At 46.8% G+C, this 23,479-nt stretch overlaps 1 protein-coding gene across 1 annotated transcript in view; it reads left to right on the forward strand.

Annotated features, from left to right (window-relative positions):
* The window catches only part of COL22A1 (collagen type XXII alpha 1 chain), a 310,551-nt gene extending 287,400 nt beyond the window's left edge, over nt 1–23,151 (forward strand). The window contains exons 54-64 of the mRNA XM_054020800.1: nt 896–949; nt 1,705–1,758; nt 5,461–5,514; nt 7,195–7,266; nt 9,073–9,108; nt 9,369–9,413; nt 9,729–9,908; nt 13,481–13,547; nt 15,142–15,324; nt 16,667–16,744; nt 17,419–23,151. Of these exons, the coding sequence (XP_053876775.1) occupies nt 896–949; nt 1,705–1,758; nt 5,461–5,514; nt 7,195–7,266; nt 9,073–9,108; nt 9,369–9,413; nt 9,729–9,908; nt 13,481–13,547; nt 15,142–15,324; nt 16,667–16,744; nt 17,419–17,606 (1,011 nt within the window). The 3' untranslated portion in view covers nt 17,607–23,151. The remainder of the gene's footprint in view (nt 1–895; nt 950–1,704; nt 1,759–5,460; nt 5,515–7,194; nt 7,267–9,072; nt 9,109–9,368; nt 9,414–9,728; nt 9,909–13,480; nt 13,548–15,141; nt 15,325–16,666; nt 16,745–17,418) is intronic.
* Nucleotides 23,152–23,479: the final 328 nt, after the last annotated feature.

Consider the following 23,479-nt stretch of genomic DNA (forward strand, 5'->3'; position numbering starts at 1 on the left):
TTCACAGTCACTGCACTCTCAATAGCTAAGGTATTAAGAACATAAGACCGGCCGTACTGGGTCAGACCAAAGCTCCATCCAGCCCAGTATCCTGTCTAACGACAGTGGCCAATGCCAGGTGCCCCAGAGGGAGTGAACCTAACAGGTAATGATCAAGTGATCTCTCTCCTGCCATCCATCTCCACCCTCTGACAAACAGAGGCTAGGGACACCATTCCTTACCCATCCTGGCTAACAGCCATTAATGGACTTAGCCTCCATGAATTTATCTAGTTCTCTTTTAAACCCTGTTATAGTCCTAGCCTTCACAACCTCCTCAGGCAAGGAGTTCCACAGGTTGACTGTGCACTGTGTGAAGAAGAACTTCCTTTTATTTGTTTTAAACCTGCTGCCCATTAATTTCATTTGGTGGCCCCTAGTTCTTATATTATTGGAACAAGTAAATAACTTTTCTTTATTCACTTTCTCCACACTACGCATGATTTTATATACCTCCATCATATCCCCCCTTAGTCTCCTCTTTTCCAAGCTGAAAAGTCCTAGCCTCTTTAATCTCTCCTCATATGGGACCCGTTCCAAACCCCTAATCATTTTAGTTGCCCTTTTCTGAACTTTTTCTAATGCCAGAATATCTTTTTACTGGAAAGGGCTGCACTACCTTGCATATGAAAGGTGCTCCTGGCACTTTTTTTTAAGCAGCACATCAAGTTTTAATCACATTGCTCCCATTGGCATTAAAGCAAGATGCATGACATGTGTCACCCCATAGAGACTGCAGGCATCAATCCAGCACTGCAGAATCCCTACACTGTCCAGAGGCGTGTTACTAGCCAGCATATCTATAATGTGTCTGATGCACTGAATTCATCACTACTTCCTTTGCTCTGTGTTCCAGGGAGAGCCGGGCGTGACCGGTCCTGCTGGTCGTGAGGGTTCGCCGGGGAAGGATGTAAGTGTACTCTTGGAGCAGCAAGCAAACCTCTGTCCTTTGATAAGTTGACTTGTTTCACAGTAAACGAAGAACCTGTACTAAAGGGCGAATGCTTGGGGTGACGCACAGGGAACTGTTTAGGCAAAGCTTGTTAGGAGAGGAACTTTAGGGCCTTTGTCCCTACTCAACCTGCTGACACTTAAATGTTAGCTGTGTCTTTGGAATATTCGTAGGAACTGCATTGTTTCAATCCTGAATTGTACAGCAGAGGGATGGACCAGATGACCGATCATGCCATTTCTGTGGGTCACTGGGAAATGGTTTCGACTGCACCCCCTTTTAGTCCCTGGAAAATGTTGCCTGCTGAACTGTGGAGTTTGTCCTAGAAGATAGAGAATGAAAAGGTCTGGCAGAGCAGGAATTGGAGCTGTGTCAAGGTGCAGGGCAAGAGTCTGTCCCAGAGAAACATCTTACCCGCCCCATCTTCAAAATAACAACATGTCAATAAGCCAATATAGTCAGAATCTAAGCTTGGCCAGCAAATACCCAGGTTAATGGACTTGACCTACAGACACACTTTTTGAAATCCAACATGCCGGTCGTCCCTCCAGCAGAGCCAAAACCTCTACACAGAACTTTTTGGTGTGTCATTTTCTTCCCAGTTGAGGAGCAGTAAGAGTTAAACCAGAGCTGTGTTTTATTTTCAGATGATGATCTCATTGTCTTTGCTTTGGTGTTTTCCACTCAGTGCAACGATTTCTCTTTTCTTCCAGGGTGATACAGGCCCCACAGGACCTCAAGGCCCTCGAGGACTCAGAGGGCAGCCAGTGAGTTTCCTCTCCAGACAAGCAGCCTTTGAAGGATGGACTCTCGGTGGTAGGGGTGTCACAGAATCCACAGCTCTGGTTTGGAACCAGAATCCCACAGAAGACTCAGATGGCATTTGGCCAGAATGTTGTACTTACTTTAGGAAAGGAAGAGCTGAGTCATGTTTCAAGGGCAGGTGGTGACCAGTAGTGTCTAGGAGCAGGTGACTCTGTAGGAGCAGGCAACTCTGTAGAAGCAGAATTCTATAGTAGTTTCTGCTATGAACTGGGTATCAGGAGCTCCTGAGTTCTAGACTTGGCTCTAACACTTGACTTCCTATGTAACCCTAGGTAACAGTCCTCAAAAGTGTTGTTAATTTTGGGTGCCACCTTCTTTTGAGTGCCCAACTTGAGCCTGATTGTGATACTTGTGAACAAGGGGGGAGGGATAGCTCAGTGGTTTGAGCCTACTAAACCCAGGGTTGTGAGTTCAATCCTTGAGGGGGCCACTTAGGGATCTGGGGCAAAATCAGTACTTCATCCTGCTAGTGAAGGTAGGGGGCTGGACTCAATGACCTTTCAGGGTCCCTTCCATCTCTGAGATAGGTATATCTCCATATATATTTTTTTATATTAGTTGTTTATTTCCCATGGAAACAAATACATTTTTGAGAGAAGATGCCTTGTCATTATCAAAACCACGCAGAAAGTCCATTTTTAATAGGTTTTCAGTGCAGAAAAGTCAAGTGGATGAAATTTCATGAAGTATCATTTGGGATGGTTGATACATCGCTCCTATTGCTTTATTGTATTTTAAAAATCAACTCTCTCCAAACATGAATACAAACTACACTGTCCAGACCTGAGCACATCCCTAAAGGATTCAGCCGATTCTTTCCTCCACGGGAAAGCAGGCTACTGACACAGAGATTCTGAGACCTGGGCTAGAATCAGAACAAAATGCTGACTTAGGCAGCAATGCCAAGAATTGGAACACTGGGGCTTTAGGAGCAAGGAGACGAGGGGTTTAGGTGAGACTACAGTAACATATGCAGAGCCCTTGTGTCTGCTTTATAACTTATCTTGTCATGCCATGCATGCCCTACAGTGCTGGCGTCACTCACTAATGCGTCTTGGCCTGGGCACTTGGAATAAGTAAAAGGTTCCAGGAGAGAAATCATAAAAAATAAAATTATCATAAGTCCTAGATGAGCCAAATACCTTTTGAGAGGCTACGGATGAGTCTGTGAGAGATGGGAGGGAAAAGCAATACCCCCTCTAGTTCCTTTTGTGTTTCCTATCCTCTGCAGTACAAACAGTCCAAAGTACTGCATGAAAAACACAGTCTGAGTATTACAAGTAACAGGGCAATTTGCATGGGCTATTTCAATTAAACATGAAGTATCCCTGCATAATGCGGTAGGAGGGAATGGGGACTAGTCTTTATCAGCTCTTTTGACTTGCACACTGCCTGATTCTCCATACGTGCAAATGCTGGTGCCCTCCATTCTCCCTGTGGTGGGACCTTCCCATCTCTAGCGGATGGTGTCAGAGACAGAGATGTGAGCAGTCGTTCCAATTGGTTGGAGCCAGAGTCCGCTCTAGTGGTTGGAGCTGGAGTCAGAAGTCAGGAATCGATGCCGAGGGCCAGGACTGGGTTACCTGGAGTGAGGCAAGGCTGGAGCAGGGCTGGGAAGAAGCAGGAGCTGTTACAGCCATGGACCAATGCTTTGAGCAGCTGTGTGCATGGAACAGCCGCTGAACTGCTGTTGCCGCTGGGCTTATGAGCCGGTCTGCTGATTCTTCCCACCAATCAGGCGATGTAGCCAATCAGGCCGCCTGCTACAGGCCAGCTACGCTCATTTGGTGGCCCAGAACCTGGCTCTGCTGCAGGCCCTGATTCCTGACAGATGGTGCAGATGAGCTTCGAAGATCAGCTGCATACTGGGTGTTGAGGACTTGGATCGGTGCTTATGTATTATAGTCCTAGCATAGTATAAAAACCCCAAATGGATGGTTGTAAGTAACATCTGGCACTCTGAAGACCTCTGGCTCATGGGATCTCCCCTTCATTTCCTGCTTGATGAATTATTCAGAAAGGATTCCCATTTCTTGGCAGCTACCAGTGTAAATAGTCCCTAGTGAGAACTAAAGCAATGCAGTTGTTCCCTTGTCAGGGGCTCGATCTTCCTTGGGAGTTGGCATGAAATCTCGAGTACCTGGATTTTAGATAGGGGCCCAGATCTCCAGGTCTGGATGAGCTCTGAGCTGCCTTTCCATTCTCCTGATTCTGGAGTCACTCAAGAACTGAAACAGCCCTGGGCTTAACCTAGAGCAGCTTAAGAGCTGCTCTAAATGACATTGGCTATATTGGCTTCCCAAGGATCACTTTTCTGGCTGAGGATCACTGGGGTGTATCAAGCTCTGGATTTGCCCCCTCCTATGCCTATGCCTGAATGAGGGATGAGGTGCGGTAAAGCCCAGCCCAGCAATCCAGCTTTACAATACCCAGGGATTCCCCCTGCATGAGGGGACTGCCCTGCAGTCCATTTCAGGGCAGCTGTCTGTTCCTCAGTGCCACGAGAAGTGGGGCTGGGGGCCAGGATGTTACTCACTCTTTCAAATACTTCCCAGAGAGGAGGAGAGGCCCTTCTTTTCTCCAGCGGGATGGCGTTTCTGTCAGGGGGGATAGGAGACCAGGGTGCCGATTAGGGCTGGTTGGGAATTTTTTGATGAAACATTTTTTCACTGAAAGATGCTGATTAGTCGATGAAATGCAGATTTTGTTTGTCAAAATTCCTGACTCTGAAAATGTTTAGGAAGAAAACATTTTTTGGTTATTGAAACATCCTGTTTTGAGATTGTTGAACCAGAGAGTTTGGGGTTTTTTTTAAATGAAACTTTTCATTTCAAAATGTTACTAAATTTACACTAAAAAGGGAAAACAGCTTAAAATTGAAACAAACTGTTTCGATTGACCCTAACTGGGGGGGTGGATTTTTGGTTTGCAACAATTTTTGGCACTTGAATCTTTTTGTCGGAGCAAAGGCCAAACCCTTCTCTCTGAAGTTACATTCTGCTCCTCCTGGAAGTTCTCCTTGATGGATGTGAAATACTGGGAGAAGCTTTTCTTACTCTCCATCCTGAACTAACTCATGTGCCATTTTGCTGCACACTGTTGAACAGAGGTGGCTGCTTTTCAGGGGTGGCCAAAGTGATCTCTGAGTGGAGAATGTCGGAGCTGTGTCTTTACACGTTGATCCCAGAGGAGAATTGTGCTTGTGGTTTGTAAAGTCTGAGCACCAGGATGAGAGGTATCACATAAGCGTTCCTCATCCGTACTATTCAAGGTGGCAGCATAAGATTGACAGGCACTCACATGCATCTCTGTGGTTACTACCTGTTATCACCAATGAATGATTTGTACTCTCTTTTTAACCATTTATTAGGCTTTAGCCAGTAGACATGTACTATTGCCTATTACAAGAATTCTGTCCTAATCAGGGTAAGGTTTACATCTAGCCACCTGACCAGAGTTCTCTAATGTGTCCATCACCATAGTATCAGGGCACCACATTAGAGGCTGGGTGGCAGTGTCCTGGAGGCAGTGGAGAAGACCTTTCCAGGAAAGAGCCTGCACTGTCCAGGAAAAATGTGTAGCCACAAAGAAGCTCTGAGCTGTATCCTTTTTGATTCCAAATCTGTTCTTTCCCCTCAATCCAGGGCAAGAATGGCTCACCCGGCACCCCAGGGGAAGCTGGCCTTGCAGGTAACCCAGTAAGTACCTCAGCCCTGTACACCCACAGCGAGCCAGGGAGGTTGAGACTGTTACGGGGACAATTTATAACCCAGCTCGGAGAGAAGAGTTACATGTCGCATCCTTAAAAATGTATTAAATCCGGCCCAGTAGATGGCCTCTCAGAGGGGCGATGTGCAGCCCCCCACAGAGTGCGACACGGAGGCTGAGAGGCCTGGAGGAGCTGGCAGCAGCCTCTGCAGAGAGGGAAGAGTAGCATTAGAGCAACTCACCCAAGACCTTCTGGAAAACAGCAGGCAACAGTTTAAAGCAAGGTCACAGAAGGGGACAGACCTCACAGGTGCCAGTTTGTATGTGAGACCAGCCTGCGAGCATTGAGGTGCAAGAAGGCCTCTGAGGAGGCTTTTGTTCTGTTCCCCAAAGTTGCTCTTGGGTTCAGCAGTTAGTTATAGTAAAGCATTGCGCTCAGTCCCTGTAATGAAATGCAGGCCAGTTCCCTTCGTGGTCACTGGGGCTCCTCTAGCCTAACGTTATGACTCACTGGGATTTCAGGTTCAGATAAAGACTGAGAGTGTAACCAGTAGGAGTCAGGACGTCCCCCTCAGTTCAACGATGCTTCCTTTGTCTTTCTAACGTTGTAGCTTCCATGAGTAGAGATGAGGGGAGAGAGATAATTTGTGGTGTGTGTGTTCTCTATTCTTATCCCATTCTCCCCTCTTTGAGGATTATCTCCAGCTGGGGTTCAGGCAACAGCCAGTCTGTTTCCATGGGACCTTCAGCTGTTTCCATTGCCAATATGTAAAGTTCTCACCCATACTCGTCTTCCTGACAAAGAATAACTGTTTAACTAGGTGATAGTCCCCTTGACTTTGTCGATACTTGGCTGGGGCGTCAGTGTGGCTTTTGTCTCTGAAGAACTGGTTGGGCCTGTCTTTATAAACTTAGTAATGCCATACAGCAGAATCTTATAATTTTACATACATTGATACCACACATATTGTACCATGACGATAATGTTCAGCAGATTTTGAGTTTTCAAATGATACCTCACAAGACATACTTTGTACAAAATTTATCATGGTCTTGTAAAAAGGGTGAACGTAGTACAGACTGTCACAAGGTCCATCAGTGGCTATTGGCGAAGATGGTCGGGGATGCAACCCCATGTTCTGGATATCCCTAAACCTCCAAATGCCAGTATTTGGGACTGGATGATTCAATAACTGCCCTGTTCTGTTCATTCTCTCTGAAGTATGTGGTACCGGCCACTGTTGACAGACAGGATATTGGGCTAGATGGACCATTGGTCTGACCTAGTATGGCCATTCTTATGTTCTTAACAATGACACAGTATTGGTCGGCACGATTGGCTTTGGTCTCATTGATATTATCCCCCTTCACTAACATCAGTAAAATGATCCTTACTCCCCAACACAACAGGCTGCCCCCACAGCAAGCTTAGAGCAGGAGGTGTCTCCTTCTGTGGGCCCAGGCATAGCTTATTTCCAGTTCTCTGGGAACTCAGACTAGTGTCCTAAGCAGTGCACTGTGCGGTGACAAACCTAGTGTTTCAGGACTTGGTTTTAAGAAGAAATGGGAGGGGAAGATGAGGATTCAAGTCTCTCGATACACGAAGGCTTTTCAGAAGAGGTGATGGGGGAAGGAGCTGCTGGTGTTTATGTTTCATTTTGTTTCCTAAGGGTCCAAAAGGAAACAAAGGAGAAAATGGCAGCCCTGGACTTCCTGGCTTCATTGGGCCCCGAGGCCCTCCAGTAAGTATCTGTTTGGTGATGCAAAGCAGTCGTTCGTCACCCACTGCCTGGTTTTGACTCTTGAACCTGGAGGAAGGAAGGACAAAATGTCACGTTGTCAAAAACACAGGCAAGAGCCTTGTGTATCCAGATAACTCCCAAATAGCCCCCTCTCTATTCCAAGGGGCCCAGGGTATTCTTTCCAAAGAGAACTATAGTCTTTTCCATAGCTTACCGAAGGAGGATAATCTCATTTGTAGCAAGAACACCTCTCATAAGGCCCTATATATGGATGTGGCATTCACAAAGGGGCGGTTCAAATGCTTTGCACAGCGTGAGTTTGGGGTAGTCACATTACTCACTAGAGCGTTCCGCATGGGACACGGGTATTACAGAAGAGCTACATCAGGAATGTGTTGGAGCGATTAACAATATTCAGACTAATTCTTGTATTCCTTTACCTAAGGCCAAAGTCCCTAGTTACCTTGAGACCAACTGTCTAAGGCTCAGCGATAGAGGTACATTGCAACTCATCCTTAAAATATCTCCCAACGTTATCTAACACCTCTTCTAGCCATAAAAATATCACAACCTTAAAATCCAGTGTGTTGGGCCCTTTCAGGCCTAGAAGCAAATGTTGGATCCCATTGAGAAGCTGGGACTCTCCCCTTCCCAGTTAGTTAATGTTTTTGTTTCCAACCCTGCAGTGACACAAGGTAACAGACTTTAATGACACTACTGCAGAACTGAATCTTCCCTGGCCTGAGTCTTAAGTTGAAGTCATTTTTTTAATGGAAAGTAAGAGAAGGAAGAACCATTTTCCCTTGCAAGTTTGTTTAAAAAAAATAATAAAGTGGCTGTTTAAAGCTGCTCTGGAGTTTTGGAATGTTGGAATAAGTCCCAGTTTTGGTTTGGTTGGCAGGTGATGTAACCCTCAGCATGTGATTGGTTGCACTGTAATAAATATACCCCACGCCTGTGCAACTGATTACATGCGTTTCCAGTTCATCAGAGGTATATATCAATTACACACACACTATAAATATAATAAAGGGGGGCAGGGGTGTTTCAAGGGTTGTAGGTTTACACATAATTTGACCTATGGCTTTTACAGACAAGTCCTTTTCTAGTTCCATTAGTTGTGAGAGATGTGCTCAGAATTTAGCAATGGCCAAAATGCTGGTGTTGCTTTTCAATCCTGTGCTGCAATGCTGCAGTAGTAGATCCTGCAGAGAATGCTAAAATAGAGACACGATAATGCTCTTTTTATTCTAATATGGTATATGCAGAAGAGAAGAGTGGTAAATGGAGAGTGCTTTATTGAAACCCAACTGAGCTAACTGAGAATTCAGTAAACTAGCTCAAGAAAACATATGAGAGGCTGTTGAGACATTCAGAATCAAAGTGAATTGTATGGCACCAAAAGCCAGAAACCCCTGTTAACAATACATCCATCTCAACATCTTTGCTTGGCCTGTAGGAATGACTGACTGTTTCTCTACATTTAGGAATGTTCACGCAGTGTGCAGTATATTTGGAGATACACTTTGGCCATAGGAACTCTCTTTAGTTTGTGTTGACTCATCTCAGTCCTGGCTTACCAATCTGGAATATGACACTTGGCGACAGAGTATCAGAGATCCAAGGATAAACGATCTACAGCATTTTCTGCTTGACTCAACATTATCCAGTCCAAATAGTGCAAGTGAAACCACCTCACTTCTGAGATAACAATCAGGACTGGTAGTTTGTGTCTGACTTCAGACTGCCCGCGGTGTTGTGATATTGTCAGTGTTGTGAGTTATGTACTTTCTTTATGTCTCTTAGGGAGATTCGGGAGAGAAGGGGCCCCCAGGAAAAGAGGTAAGTTCAGTTCCCACCTGGTTGAGAGCACGGATGGTGTCTAGGTTCAGTGGTAGTCTCAGGCATGCTTACTGGGGTTGCGTTATTTTGTTCTTGAGTTACTGGTTTGAAAACATTAAATCTAGAGCACCCAGGGAATTGTGGCATATACAGGACTTCATTTTCCTGAGGGCCTGGGTGCCATCACAAGGGGAAGCATCCTGTCATTAACTCCGTACATGAATAGCTCTTGCATACTCATGTCTATTATTTCATTCCAGGGCGCAGCCGGGAAACCAGGCAACCATGGACCCAAAGGAGACAGGGTGTGTTGAGAAGTGTTATTAGCATTACTTTGCTGCGCTAAAATAATAAAAACAAATTAGATGCTTGCCGTCCAAGTGCAGCCTATTGGCTAAGTGCAGCCCACAGAGGTCTACACTGCTGCCTCGCGCCACTACATCATTAATCCTTCTACATCAGTAACACTTGGTAATGTACCCGAGGCTTTACTCAGTATACTTGCCCATTTCTGTGGTCAGAAGTGCTCCACTGTGCTCAGTAACCAGGCTGTGTTTCATTAGGCTGGGGGAGAAGGGACGTGTTCTTCTCTGTCTTGATATGCTGGTTTTGTCTCATAGGGAGATCCTGGCGTCAAAGGTGACAAAGGCCCACAGGGAGAGAAAGGTCTGCCTGGGGATCCTGGCATACCTGGCCATAAAGGCCACACTGGATTGATGGGTCCCCAAGGACCACCAGGAGACAGTGGGCCAGCTGGACCTGCAGGGCCCCCAGGACAGCCAGGCTTCCCCGGGCCCAGGGTAAGAGTGGCAGCCGTGAGCTTCCAAAGAATCTTATAAAAACACTCCCTTAATGACATGAGCACAGCCCGACGTTATTGCCTAGCTGCCTGTGAGGTGCCTCAGTTTATCCTGCAATGCTATCAACACGTGCTTCCTATGTTATGTACGTATGCAATGCACGTACGGCATCATTACCTGCTACTGCTCTGAATCCCCTGCACTCAAAGAAGAGATGCTGCATCTCCGGGGGGAAGGGAGGGGTCTCCCGCTAAACAATATTTGAATAAAATGGCTGTCGTAACCATAGCATTTTTCAACTGAGGCATGAAACTGAGATCTTGGACAACTGAGATCATTAAAATTCCCATGCTCATTTTTGCAAAAATAGAGAGAGTTAATTCAGGGGGTGTTGGCAAATTTCAGTTTGGGAAAGAAAAATGTTGCTGGCCTAAAGCTCCTGATGTGAGATGGTTATGATCTCCTTCACTTCCTATACTAAACTGCTGCATAGCCTCGCTGTGTGGTGTTTAACAGGTGCCCTGTTCCACCCCAGAGGTGGATGCATTATATTGGCAAGTTGAGTGATTCATTTCTGGTAAAAGCTCTTTAGGATCCTTCAGTTTGAAATTTGGTGTATAAATATAAGATATTGTCAGACAAGAAAATGCATGTGGAACTCTGGTCCACCAGCTTTTATTTAAACAATGAGTGCAGTCGGTTTAAAAGAGTAGATATTTATACTAAGTAAGATAAAAATAAATGAAGAATATCAAACCTAATGCTTCAGGGGATCCCAGAGCTCGGGCTCCAGCCCAAGCCTGAACATCTACACTGCAATCTTACAGCCCCATAGCCTGAGCCCTGTGAACCCGAGTCACTTGACATGGACCAGCCATGGATGTTTAACTGCACTGTAGACATATCCCTACGTGTCTAGAGTCAGGAAGAAACTCCCTACATAAGCATGTTACAGCCTAATTGTCCACACAGGGCTTTACACCTTCCTCTGGTGGTGGCCAGTCTCAGAGCGAGGTATTGTGATATGCGGGGCTACCAATTTACCCTAACTGTGAGCTCAGCTGTAAGGAGTGGAAGTTCATGAGATGTCAGAATAACCTATCACAACAAATGTATGAAAGTCCACTCCAAAAGGCCTACTGGTCTAACTCAAGGACTGTGTTAAGATCATGCCTGGTAAACAAGAACAGAGTGAGATCGAAAATCAGTGAACCAAAATTGGTATGTGGGATATTACACCTAATTAAGGGGCAAAATAATGAGGGGGTGTGGGCTATTCTGCCCATCACTGCCTTTTTGGGTTCTTAAAGAAAGGCTTTTGGAGAAAAAATAGCTATTGGAGTGAACTTCACCATTGTGGCTGCCAACCCGCTCCCCCCACTATCCTCTGGAATCTCGGACCGGACCACCTTCATCCAAATCCCAAAAGATGTCCTGACCAGACCAGGCCAGAGAGAGGGACTCAGGGGACAGCTTCGGCTAAATCCCAAATACAACCTGGGGTGTGAGACTTCATCTCATGCCCTAATGTGTCCTTTGCCTTCCCTAACTTATTTCTTCTCTTTTCTATCTCTCGCCGCCTTTTTCTTTTCTGTCTAATAAGAGTCTGGCCTACCTGGCCAAGATTTTATTGTTTGCAACACTGCTGGAAGCCCCATCACCAGAAAGAGGCAGCTAAAACAATGTCCTAAACAGCCCGACGCAGGTACAACTTTGCCAGGTCTTGGCATGGCTGAGAAGACTGTGTGCTGTGCCTGTGTTTTATCCAGAAGTGAGATTGCAAGTGAAAGTCAACATCCTCTAAAGGGAACAAGGGATGTTGTTAAAATGAAAGCCTGACTTAATCCTTTACATTTCAAATGCTGTAACTGTTTTTCCTTCTTCTTCTGTAGCTTTAATAAAAGGTGAAAAGGATTTTAAATGGTGTATTTATCATGGTAATAAGCAGGCTTGAGGTGTCTGTATGTCAAGCCACAAACCTTGTTTAACGCTGTTTAATATTGAACAGTGTCTGAGTTATGTTAACACCTTTGGCCCATATATTCCATCTAAATACAACGGAGGATACTGGACTACAGAAACCCTTGATATATTCCTGGATATATTATTGGAACCAGCGCATCAAAATTCATGAGATCGTATTATATTTGAATAATTTGTTCTGTGTAACAAAAAGAACACTCTACTAATCTAAAGTGCTGTGGGCTCAGTATTTAGAAGGGTGAAGACAAATATTTGATGGTAGTAAAGCAGACTAAATGTTTTGAGAAATTAATTCTGCCTTGAGGCTTTTACCTCATAAGTATTGAATGTGAAATTGCCCCTCACGGAAAGAACAGGTAAATTTTAGACAAAGCACATCTTTGCCCAGCCACATGGAAGACACATGATGAAACATAGTAATGAGTTATGAATAATTAAAGCAATTAAAAGTAATGAACCTCTATAAAAAAAAGCCCTAACAAAACAATCCACAATTCCTTTTCGGGGCTTAGGAAGTGATCTCTAAATTTTGAAAAATATTTTCTGAATCCATCAGCAAGAGGCATTCTAAGTGAATGGTGATTAAAATGAGGTCATTTCTATTGATACTGCTGGACAAAGTCTTTACATTATGCTAAACCCGTGGCTGCAGATAGGCAGCAAAAGGACTAAATAGTCCATATTTGGGCAAGAATTTTTTAATTAAAAAATTGTAATAACATGAAATATTTCAATATTTTTAAAACTGTTTCATGGGTGCTACAATCAATAATGAAAAATAAGAACTTCCGTCTCAGAAGGGTCATAAAGCTTTTTATAAAAGTGATGTACAGCACCGATTATACAATGTTGTACCCCGAAATGCATCCACTTCTGACGCAATGCAACAGCTGTTGAACAGCACTCTTCACCAGCACAAACGAGCGGGGGACAGGAAGTGAAAAAGACTGCTACTGCAGTGGGGAATTTAGCCAGGTAGTACATAATTACTCACTCTGTACAGTTTAGAAATCGCTTTCAAATTTCATCTGGCCAGAAATCAAAAAGAAATTGAAGCCAGGAAGAAACTGTGACTTGCTTTCTGGGCGTGGTTTCATGTGAACATTCTAGTTAGTTCCATTCCACACGAGGTCAGGATGCTACACTATCATTCTGTGTTAATGCTTATAACACACAAGTCTAGATACTGGGTTTGATTGCCCCCTTGGGTGCAGGAGGGTCACACACGGCACACACCTTTGAGGGGGGGTTCTTCTCTAGGAGGATTCACATTTAGGAAGGTGGCAGTATTTTCATTATGGTCTTCCTATGGGTCCCTCTAGGGGAAGGCAGTTTTAATCTCCGCCTGATGCTCCTGGTGGTGGGTGTTGACCTGGAGATGCATTGAACCAATGAATCCAGTGCTGGGCTTCCCAGCAGGGTGGGAATTGTAGGCAGGTTGTGCCCCTGTGAGCTTCCCTTCCTGCAGGCAGATTCTTCAGCACTGGCGACTCAAGCCTAAGGTAGCTTCTCCAATAACCCCCAGGTGAAGAGTTTTTTGTTTGCAGTTCTTGCTGTGATTATCACCATGCTCTCACTCTTCTCCCTAGGGGGACTCTCCATCGCTGGAGACTCTGAGACGGCTCATCCAAGAGGAGTTAGGAAAGCAGCTAGATGGTAAGTGTCGGTACCGGGCAAGCCACCGAAACCTCTGAGGTTCCAGAAGATGCTTTGTACAGCTCCCGAGCATGTGATTTGTGCCCCCACTTTTCCCAGCTGTTAAAGGGCAACTTTGAGATGGGAGCAACTTGGGGAAAGGAGACGTGTGAAGTGAAATGGCCTTGGCCAACATTCGTCTAGTTGCGGTTATTGAAGGTGCTTGTGTTAGTACAAGGGCTTTCTCCCTCCCAGCCCACGTTCTCCTTCTGTCCCATTGGGCACAAAGCCTGTGCTTATCGCATCACAACCTGTTGCCAAGGAAATGACTATGATATCACAAACCCAGCATTGTGACTTCACTGTGGGATCACGTGGGGAGAGAAAATCGGTCGGTCGGGAGCAGCAACATTATTTTGGGGCAAATTCCTGGAAGAAAGCACAGAGGCTGAGTGAAAAGGCTGTGGGCTCAGACTAATGTGCTGGTGGCATCCAGAACACAACTGGATGGGAGAAGGAACAGCAGATGCAGCCTGCTGCTTCATGCAGTGTCTATGAACTGAGGGCAGAACTATAGCCCATGACTTGGTCACTCCCCCAACCTGCCCATAAACCTCCACCATGCTCCAGCACCGAGGGTCACTGCAAAGCTTGGCTCCATGCCACACAATGGGGTGAAGAGTCCCGTTGCATGGACTCTCTCCTGTCTGCTCTCCCCACAAACTCTGGAGCAGTGGGAACAGGGCATTTTTTTCTGCATTTTGCTCCGTTCAGTGCTGGTGGGCAGGATTTGCCTCCATGTTAGTTAATGGTCACCATGAAAGGAAAAGATTCAATTAATCTTTTACATGCTTTAACACTTCCATTGGTTTAAAAGACTTCCCTGGCATGAAAGTCCCTTCTGTTCAGGGTCAGCTAATGGAACCCTGAGCTCCAACCTGCCCTTTCCTCCTGTGAGAGCTTTTTGTCATGAGTTTAGTATGTTTGGGGGGCTTCTGGAATCTGGCAGCTGCCATCCCAGTGTGTGCTGGAAAAACAGGAGAAAATGCTGGCACAGGGAAATGGCAGAGTCCCATTTTCTGTCTACACAGCCCTTGAGTCAGGGCCATGGTGCCCGTCTCGGGCCTGGCTGCCCCAGAAAGAAAAGAAATCCCCTCTCCCTAGAGTGAACCATGTCACCTGCCTTATCTCATGCTCCGTGATAGGATACTAGTAACAAGCTCTTCCTTTCAGTGGGGAAATGATAACAGCGCTAATAATCCCGGCTGGGTAACTATGCAGCTGAGGGAAAGGAAGTAACCAGTCCTAGAAGCCAGTAGGACAAGGAGCCATGAGATGGGGGAAAGGAAGGAAAAGTCTGAGAGAGAGAGATTCAGAAAAAGTTCTTAACTGCAGGAGCAACAGGGTAATAGGTTAACCTGGTGTAGGTTGTGGGGGAGGCACCATCATAGCTGGTGCTGAAGAAGTGTGTGGGGAAGGCGGGGTAAGTCGTCTGTTAAGTGCTAAGAGTTGGGCTGGGAAAACACAATCTTTCATTGGCCCTATTGCCTGCAATCCCTTGTCTCGCAGAGCAGTGACTTTCTAACCTAACAAAGCCACCTCTGTCTATCCTCAGCAAAACTAGCCTATCTCATGGCTCAGATGCAGCCAGCGCACGTTAAAGCACCCCAAGGCAGGCCAGGGCCTCCGGGGTCTCCCGGTAAGGAAGGGCTCCCAGGAAGACCTGGCCCTCCAGGAGAGCCCGGCCGACCTGGACAGACAGGGTCTGAAGGACCATCAGGACCAGTTGGTCCAAAAGGTGAGTGAATCATAGAGCATGTTGGGGGAACCTGGATGCTGTGCCTGTTCCAAACCTTGTGTGCTCTGAGCCCTCGGAGGTTCCTACACGTTCAGTATGTTCATTGTAGCAAGGGTCAGGGCCGGCTCCAGGCACCAGCTGAGTGAGCTGGTGCTTGGGGCGGCAGATTGTTGGAGGCGGCATTCCGCCCAATCCTAGGACAGCACGGCCGCTTTTTTTTGTTGTTGTTCTTGTTCCGCTCCGGCCGCCCTGTAGGGAGCGGCGTGGAGAACCAGAGTGCCCTGCAGGGCAGTCCTCTTCCTTCCCTCCCCGCCGACTGGAGCGGAGCCCTCGCGGCAGGCGGCAGGAGGCGGCGCACCAGGAGGGGCCGGGTGGCAGTGGCCCTGCTGTAGCCCTGGCCGCCCCCTTCTCTCTCTCTCCCGCCCGCTCCCTCTCCCTCCCCCCCCAGCCGGTCCCCCTGCACCCGTGCTCCGGCCGCGCTGCAGGGTTTTTTTTTTGTTTGTTTGGGTTTTTTTGCTTGGGGCGGCCAAAAAGCCAGAGCCGGCCCTGGCAGGGGTAAATGGAGCAGCGAGAACTGCTTTGTTCTGCTGATTTATAAACAGACTTTTTCATTTTTCAGTATCCGCAGTGGACTCTTTGTATCAACTTTTTTTGCTTCGTTTCACAAACTGTGATTCTCAGAAACGTTCAGCGTAAAGTATGTCTTGAGAATTTGGACAGAGCTCTCCCTCATTTCAGTATCCCATCACGGTGTCATGCTGTTGCTTTGGGATGACTCGGCATTGCTCAGAACAATGAAACGGCAGCAGGTCAAGGTGCCTCCTGGAATTTTTACTGCACAGGAGCAGGGTCCACACGGCTACTGGGGCACTGCTGGCTACAGCGCTATGGATTTACATTCCAGCTTGTCATGCGCTAAGTCTCTGCATACGCATGCCCTTAGGTCAGATAAACAATGGCTGAAGCCTGCCAGGGTCGATCTGGACCCCACTCTGACCCTCATCCCGCCAAACACTTAAGAGCGAGCAGAGGAGAGGTGAATGTGGCTGACCTTTGCACAGGGCCTTCGAAGACTGCGGGAGAGGCTCCTGGAGCTCTCCGCCCACTCAAGGACTAGTCACAGTCTGAGCTGTCTAGGTGCTTATCCCAGCAGATATCATATATCAGCTAGGAACGGGGGGCGAATGTGTTCCCACAGCAGCAGCATTTTGCACAGAGTCTCTAACAGGAATATTCATTTATATTGCAGTGGGGCCTCATGCCTCCAGTCAGGATTGGTGCCCCCTTGTGGCATCTTTTGCTTGTGCAGCTCACAGTAACCCGTTTGGATTTTATCCTCCAGGTGAAAGAGGTGTGAAGGGTGAGAGAGGAGATCCTGGTGTTGGTCAGAGGGGTGAAATTGGTCCTCCAGGAATTCCAGGTGGGTTGTTTGTTAATACTTCCAGGAGCATTGTGCCTCTTGGAATAGGCTAATTGCCAACACTCCCAAACTTAGTGACACCAGGAGTGGTGTTGCGAACATGCCAGCAGACAGAGTGCCACACCTCCTTTGCAGATACTTGTATTGATCCTTTTCTAGCTGACCCAAACCCACACATCCAAGCAGCCTCAGATACCGGGAAAGCCCCGAGCCAAACATTGTGGTTCAAGCGCACAACTGTGACACGCTGTCATTGTTGATAGATAAACAGCATTTGCTAGTTGTGATACCAGTGATTGATCCGACCTTCTCTTCGCCCTGCAGCTGCAGGGAGAAGGCGACATGGGCTGTGTTTTATGACTCCATGTGCCACATTTGGCTGCCAGGCTCCACATTGTGCTCCCTGTGTTACAGCAGCTGTGTCCTGAGGTGTTCCTGATTCTGGTACTGCCAGGCGGGGAAATGTTCAGGGAGGGAAGTGAGCATTGCTACGAGCGACATGTGGGGAAGTACCTCAGACTGGGCATGGCCCGGAGAGATGGGGCGGAGCCAAACACCTCCGCACTTGGCAGAAGTTCATCTCCAGGTCCCAGCCTGGGTGCTGGGCCCTTCTCATGTGGTGTGGCCTTGCTGAGTCATCCCCTGGGAATAATGGTCCTTTGTTTTCATTCCAGGCCTCCCAGGGGAACCTGGCTATGGCAAAGATGGGATGCCAGGAGCACCAGGCCCACAAGGGGAAGCTGGAGTGCCAGGCCTCATGGGCCCACAGGGACCTCCAGGAACCAGTGGGCAGTGCGATCCCTCTCAGTGTGCTTACTATGCAAGTCTGGCCGCCCGGCCTGGCAATGTCAAAGGGCCCTAGGCAGCCCTGGGGACTCTCTCCGGACTGGTTTCTGAAACTTGAATTCAACACGCCTACCAGGAGCTCTTGGATTGTTCCCTAGTTGCGTTTCTTTATGGGAGGCCTTTGAGATGATCAAAGCCAACGAATGCTGCCGGTCGGTCAGATTATTATTAATTATTATTTTTATTATTTTGTTGTTGATGTGAGGAATGTGTTTGGTTTTGTTCTCTCTAACATCAGGGCATATTAAAAAATTAAAAATACATTTTTACATATAATATTGAGACCTAGCATAGCCATTGTTGTTTATACAGAACCCATGTGAGTGCCAAAACCTCTGCTCAGCTGGGTGAGTTCTTTTCCAGACTTCATTCCCAAGTTCTAATATGACAATATCAGTGCATGCTAGTGACTGTGAGAAACAAGCCTACAGCAGGGGCAAGCTGCTGAAAAACATTGGTGGGAAGATGGCCCAGGGAGGCTGACAAAGAGCTAGTCTCCAATGCATTCAGCTCACAATGGACAATCAGTTACAGACAACAAGCGCTGGATTTCCCAGAACTGCTGTACTAAATGTAATGTTCTCCTTGCTCAGAAAGGACACAAACGTTAATCATAAATAGCCACTTGACAGGCTTTCTGGGCATGAGCAAGGCTCTGAAAAGAAGGTAAGGGAGAGCTGATGACATGAAGAGTGATTCTGTTTCCAGTATAATTGCTCTCCCCGTGCCCTGTACATGTTCTTTAGTTCCACTCCAAAAGGCAAAGATTTTATTCCTGGTAATTGGGGCCTGTGCTCAGACTGTCAAGAAGATGCCTCTGCAAACAGCCAGCACGTTTGTGCTCCTTGACTTCTTGAGCTAGTAGAGTTCTATTCCTGCTCTGCAGTGAGGGCCTGGACAACGTCCATTAAAGTTAACACAGTGATCCTCCAGGTATTGGCTGGTATTATGGTTTGTAGAAGGTTGGACTAGGTGATTATCTTGGTCCCTTCTGGCCAGAAAATGTACTATGATCTGCAGGCCACCATATCTGATGATTCACGGGGACACAGGCAAAGCAGGGTAGCCTCTTGGAAGGGGAAGTAGACTGGAGTGCTGTTTTCAATAGAAAGGCCAGCACAATGAAGCATTTGGCGAATCAATGAATTAAAGGAAATTATATGTGCCAAGAGGTCAATAACACCTGCCCCCCATTTTAGCTCCTCAAACAATGGGGTCACCTGACTGCAGAAATCAATGTACATCTATACAGGGAGAGTAAAGAATTGGATAGGCCAGGCTGGGTTTTGAGAAGATAGTTGCTTCTACAATAGGCCCTTCCTCCTTCTAAACCCCTGCACGCACGCACACACACGGGACAGATTTTCAAATGTGATCAGCACCGTCTGGGCAGATTTTTAGAAAAACTCAGCTCCTGTGAAGGCACTTGAATGAAGTTCCCAGGTTTTCAAGAGCGCTAAGTACACAGCCGCTCACATTGTTTTCAATGAGGGTGGGACATTCTCCAGTGCCCTCAACAGTTGCTGTTGAGTGCTGAGTGCTTTGAAAATCTGGGCAGGTTTTTCTGATACCTAAATGGGAGGTCTCTTTAAAAATCCATTCCTAGCATACACATTCACCTAACTGCGTGTGCTTCCAAGTTATTTAAACTGAATAGACGACAGAAGCTGGGGGCTTGGATCCATCACAGACATATAGCCAGTGTGCACTGTACAGAGAGAACTATTTTGACACATTGGAGCCCTTCCCAAGGCATGTCATATGTTGGTCATTAAACATGAAATAAAAATAACAGATTAAGTACCATGGTTAAAACCTTTCCTGTGTAGATTGCAAGTGTGTCACCCCGGTGCAAATAACCCGTGGCTTCCTTTTGCTTTATAAAGACTAGTAAAAGTGAAAATAGTATGCAGCAAAGGGTTTGTTGCTTACAAGTAAGTCAAGAGAGCATATCTACTGATGCACTTCTTCACCAGCCAGTCCCCTGTAGTTCCGTTATTTTATTGCCTATATTTCAACATCAAACAGGCATGTTGGTCAAGTATTTAACAGCACCATGCTGGCCAGGCCAGGCTAGGATACAATTCACGTACTCCAATGGGAACACTTCACACCCAAGAAAGCACTTGATAGCACGAGACGTCATTGCCGATAGACATCATGGCAGCAGTCAGGTTTTACAGAAGTCAGGCATGTTAACTGGGCCATGCTAATGTGACATTCACTGCTGTCACTACTGTAACTCACCAGACTCTCTGTAAATCATGTCTAGTGATGTACATACCCACATGCTGTACATGGCTGACAACCAGGCAGCACCGGTTTTCACGTAGTCAGGATCCTGTACACTGAGTTAGTGGGAAATGTATAAAAAGGTTCTTGTTTAATAAGATTCAGGCCATTTTCTTTCCATGAGACTATGCAGTGGAATCGAATTTTGAGGGCACTTGGAGCTCGGGAAGAGTGACTGCTTGAGCTGGGGAGAGATTTTTTACTTTTCTCGCGGCCTCTTGATCTTGGAAATTTGCATGCACTTTTGCCAAGAGGCTGCTGTTCTTACAATAAGAGGCACATCTGCATCTTTCATGGCGATTAGAAGAATTGGATGGCCCACCCACAGACCTGAAATGAACAATTGCCCTCTGCAAAGAGCACTTAAGTAAAAAAAAATAAAGCATGCACCCCAATCCCTTACTACCAGGGCCTTACCTAGCCATCAGATTTTAAGCTAGATTCCTGTTGATTTCAGTCAGAGCCTTGTACATCTAACAATGCAGAGGAGCAGTACTGTTGGCTTCTTTTCTGTTCCTATCACCACTCGCTGCAGCTCCAAAAACTCCCTTACATACATCGCTCAGTTTCAGCTGTCTACTAGCACTCTACTAGCTCTGTGTAAGCTCCAATGCTTGTCTCTCTCACCAACAGAAGTTGGTCCAATAAAAGATACATTACCCCACCCACCTTGTCTGGCTAATATCCTGAGACCGACATGGCTCCAACAACCCTGCATTTTAGTACTCAATCATTGGAATATAGTTTGCCCATCATCATAGTGTCAGTCCCCACTAGAGGGTGATTAAAACCTGGCCTCAATTCCAAAATGACGGGGTGGCTTTCATGAAAAGGGAAAACGTGTAAAATATCTGTTTGCTTCCTATGTGGAGACAGCTCATTAATTCTGCTAAGGGGCGAGGGAAAGGGTGCATAGTATTAATGGCACCCTGTGAACTAGCACTTCACTTCTTAGCAAAACCAGCCTTTTTTCCCCCTCCGGGAATGAAGCTTGTGATTTAGAAATGATGAAAGCCAGTTGAGACGGCTGGCCAAGTCGGGTCACCAGAGAGATCTAGCCCTCCCTCCCTCCGTCTGTGGACACAGCTTCAGTTCCTTGGAGCTAGGGCCAGATGCTGTGGAGAGAAAAGCCTGCATAGAGAAGGCAAAAATTCCAGCCTAAACTCTTTAGGCAAAATCCTGGCTCCTTTGAAGTCAATGAGAGTTTTGCAATTGGCTTCAGTGAGGTCAGGATTTCGCCCTTAGTGGCTGTTAGTTAAAAGGCCTCTTGCAATCAACATTCTTCTCTCCTTTAAAGGCAGTCTGCCCTCAAATGGCTAGACTGGTTCTGAGAGCGGCTGTTTCTTATTCCAGCAGCATGCCAAAAACGGCCGCTCTGAAACAAATGCGACTTAGCGTAAGCATCGCTGAGTCCACGCGATAGGAGAGCAGACTGTGCGCAGCTTGGTTTGGAAGTAAGAGCAGTTTGGGCCTGGCGATAAAACAATGACCATTGCTTCAAGGATTAGACGGGGACATACGTACCCAGACGTGGCTATGAGATCATCAGTATCCAAGGAGAAGAGGAGATTGGTGCCACAGCCAAATTGCTCCCTTCCTCCCCACCTCCCCCTGGGTTGTTTCCTAATTATTTCTGTTCCGTCAGCTGCAGTGAGCATCTTCAGTTCCCACCCACGCCCCAGGACCCTTGACAGTGCCAGTTCCCCAGAGAAGGCCCTGCGGCAGCTGTAGTAAGGATTCTGGCAAATCCAAGGTCAAAAGCTGCCCGTTGCACATCTAAGGAAGAACAGGGACACGGTATTGGAGTGACGAGGCTCAGGTCCAACCTGCGCTGAGTGACTGGAGGCACCCCAATATTACTCCAGCATCCCCTTAGCTAGGGGGCCCAGGTGGTTGCCTGTTTGGCCTACGCGTTAAGGTGCCCTGCTGGAAGACACCTAGGGGGAGTCCTAAAAGGGAAACTCTGCCAGTGTCTGGTTTTCAGATCCGTGGAATTTGGCTTATAAATCTTGACCGGGTCCTAATAAGCATCCATGTGCTGGCCATGAAGGCACTCAGAGTGAAAGGGGAGCCCCTGTGGGTTCCTTCCTCATTCTGGTCCCCTGCTCCCACCCTACGCTGGCTTTGCAGCCGCTCAGTTCCGTTTTCAGAGCTTTCGGTCAAGCCGACTTCCTACTTGCGGGTCACTGAAAGGCATTTACACAGCTCAGGAACCAGCTGAGCCTGTCTCCAGTAGCCCAAGTAGGAGAAACGTACCATAGACAGGGAGCTTTGGCCCAGGACTGGAGCTAGGAGACCTGGATCTGCCACAGACTCCTAGAGGGCCTGATCCAGTGCCCAGTGAGGTCAATGGGACCCTGCCTGTTGACATCAGTTGCCACAGGAGCAGGCCTAGGTTGAAAATGGTTAATTAAAAGTAGGCACCTAAAGCTGCATTGGGGCACCTAAATAATTGATTTCCCGAGGTGCTGCCTGCCCCTAGCGCCCCTGGGGAGAATGCTTAGGCCCCAGTTCTGCTAAAGCCTATGTGTGTGCTTATCTTGAAGTCCATCAGGCTACTCACAGTGCTTAAAGTTAAGCAAGTGCGTAGGTGTTTGCAGGACCAGCAACTAATTTAGGTGCCAAACTTTATGCACCCAGCTCTGACATTTCTTGCCTTTACCTCCCTGTGCCTCAGCGTCTCTAGCTCTAAACTAGGAACAGTGATACGCTCCTCAGCAAAGTGTGCTACGATCTAGACACGCCACGCTCTAGCAGGGTGCCAGGTTTTTACACAATCTGCACAGCAGGCTAGGAGCGCTCTTTTTTCCCCCCAATGCAGTTCAGCATTACAAAAGAGAGGCTGGAGGGCTGTGCTGTTTAAATAGGGTTGGGGACACAGACAATATTTTATTTATATATTAAAAGAGGCGCTAAGCGTTTGTGCATTTGATGGCATCGGTGCTTTTTTAAATTGTGTATAAATTATTGTGATCGTAATAAAGAGGCTATTATTCCAAACATTTTTTTTTTTTGCCTATAAAATGAAAACCTCAGAATCATCTGGGGGAAATAAACGTGTTTGTTAAATTATTTAGGGATTTTTATTTGTGGGTTAAGCCGTTCAGCCTGAATGAGTTTTTCACTGACGCTTTCGTTGTTGTTCAATTATTTTCCCTTCCTGACATTTGTGAATCGTTCTTTTCAATTCAGTCTCATGGTGCTATTTTACTGAGCTTATTTTCCCCCCCTTGTTGTTAATGTGGGATTATTAAACTATTTAAAGTTGACCAGCCGCGCTGCTTGTTTATTTGGAGATGTGTGTGTTCAAAACCAAACGAGCCCCCGGAGAAGAGTAAACTGAATTCTTTTGTGTTTTCCAATGCCACAGTGTGTGCTGCAGCAGGGCCTAACTCGGATCCATAGGCCGAGCCCAAGACCAGATGGGAGACGCCCCGAGCTGTAAGACTATCAGCTTCAGTACACAGGAAGGATGGTGCAGTGGGCAAAGTGCTAGCCTGGGACTCAGAAGACTTGGATTCAATTCTCTGGGCGCGTCTTCACAACCCGCCGGATCGGTGGGTAGCGATCGATCGATCGGGGATCGATTTATCGCGT

Source organism: Malaclemys terrapin, chromosome 2 (genome assembly GCF_027887155.1).
Source record: "Malaclemys terrapin pileata isolate rMalTer1 chromosome 2, rMalTer1.hap1, whole genome shotgun sequence".
NCBI lineage: Eukaryota > Metazoa > Chordata > Testudines > Emydidae > Malaclemys > Malaclemys terrapin.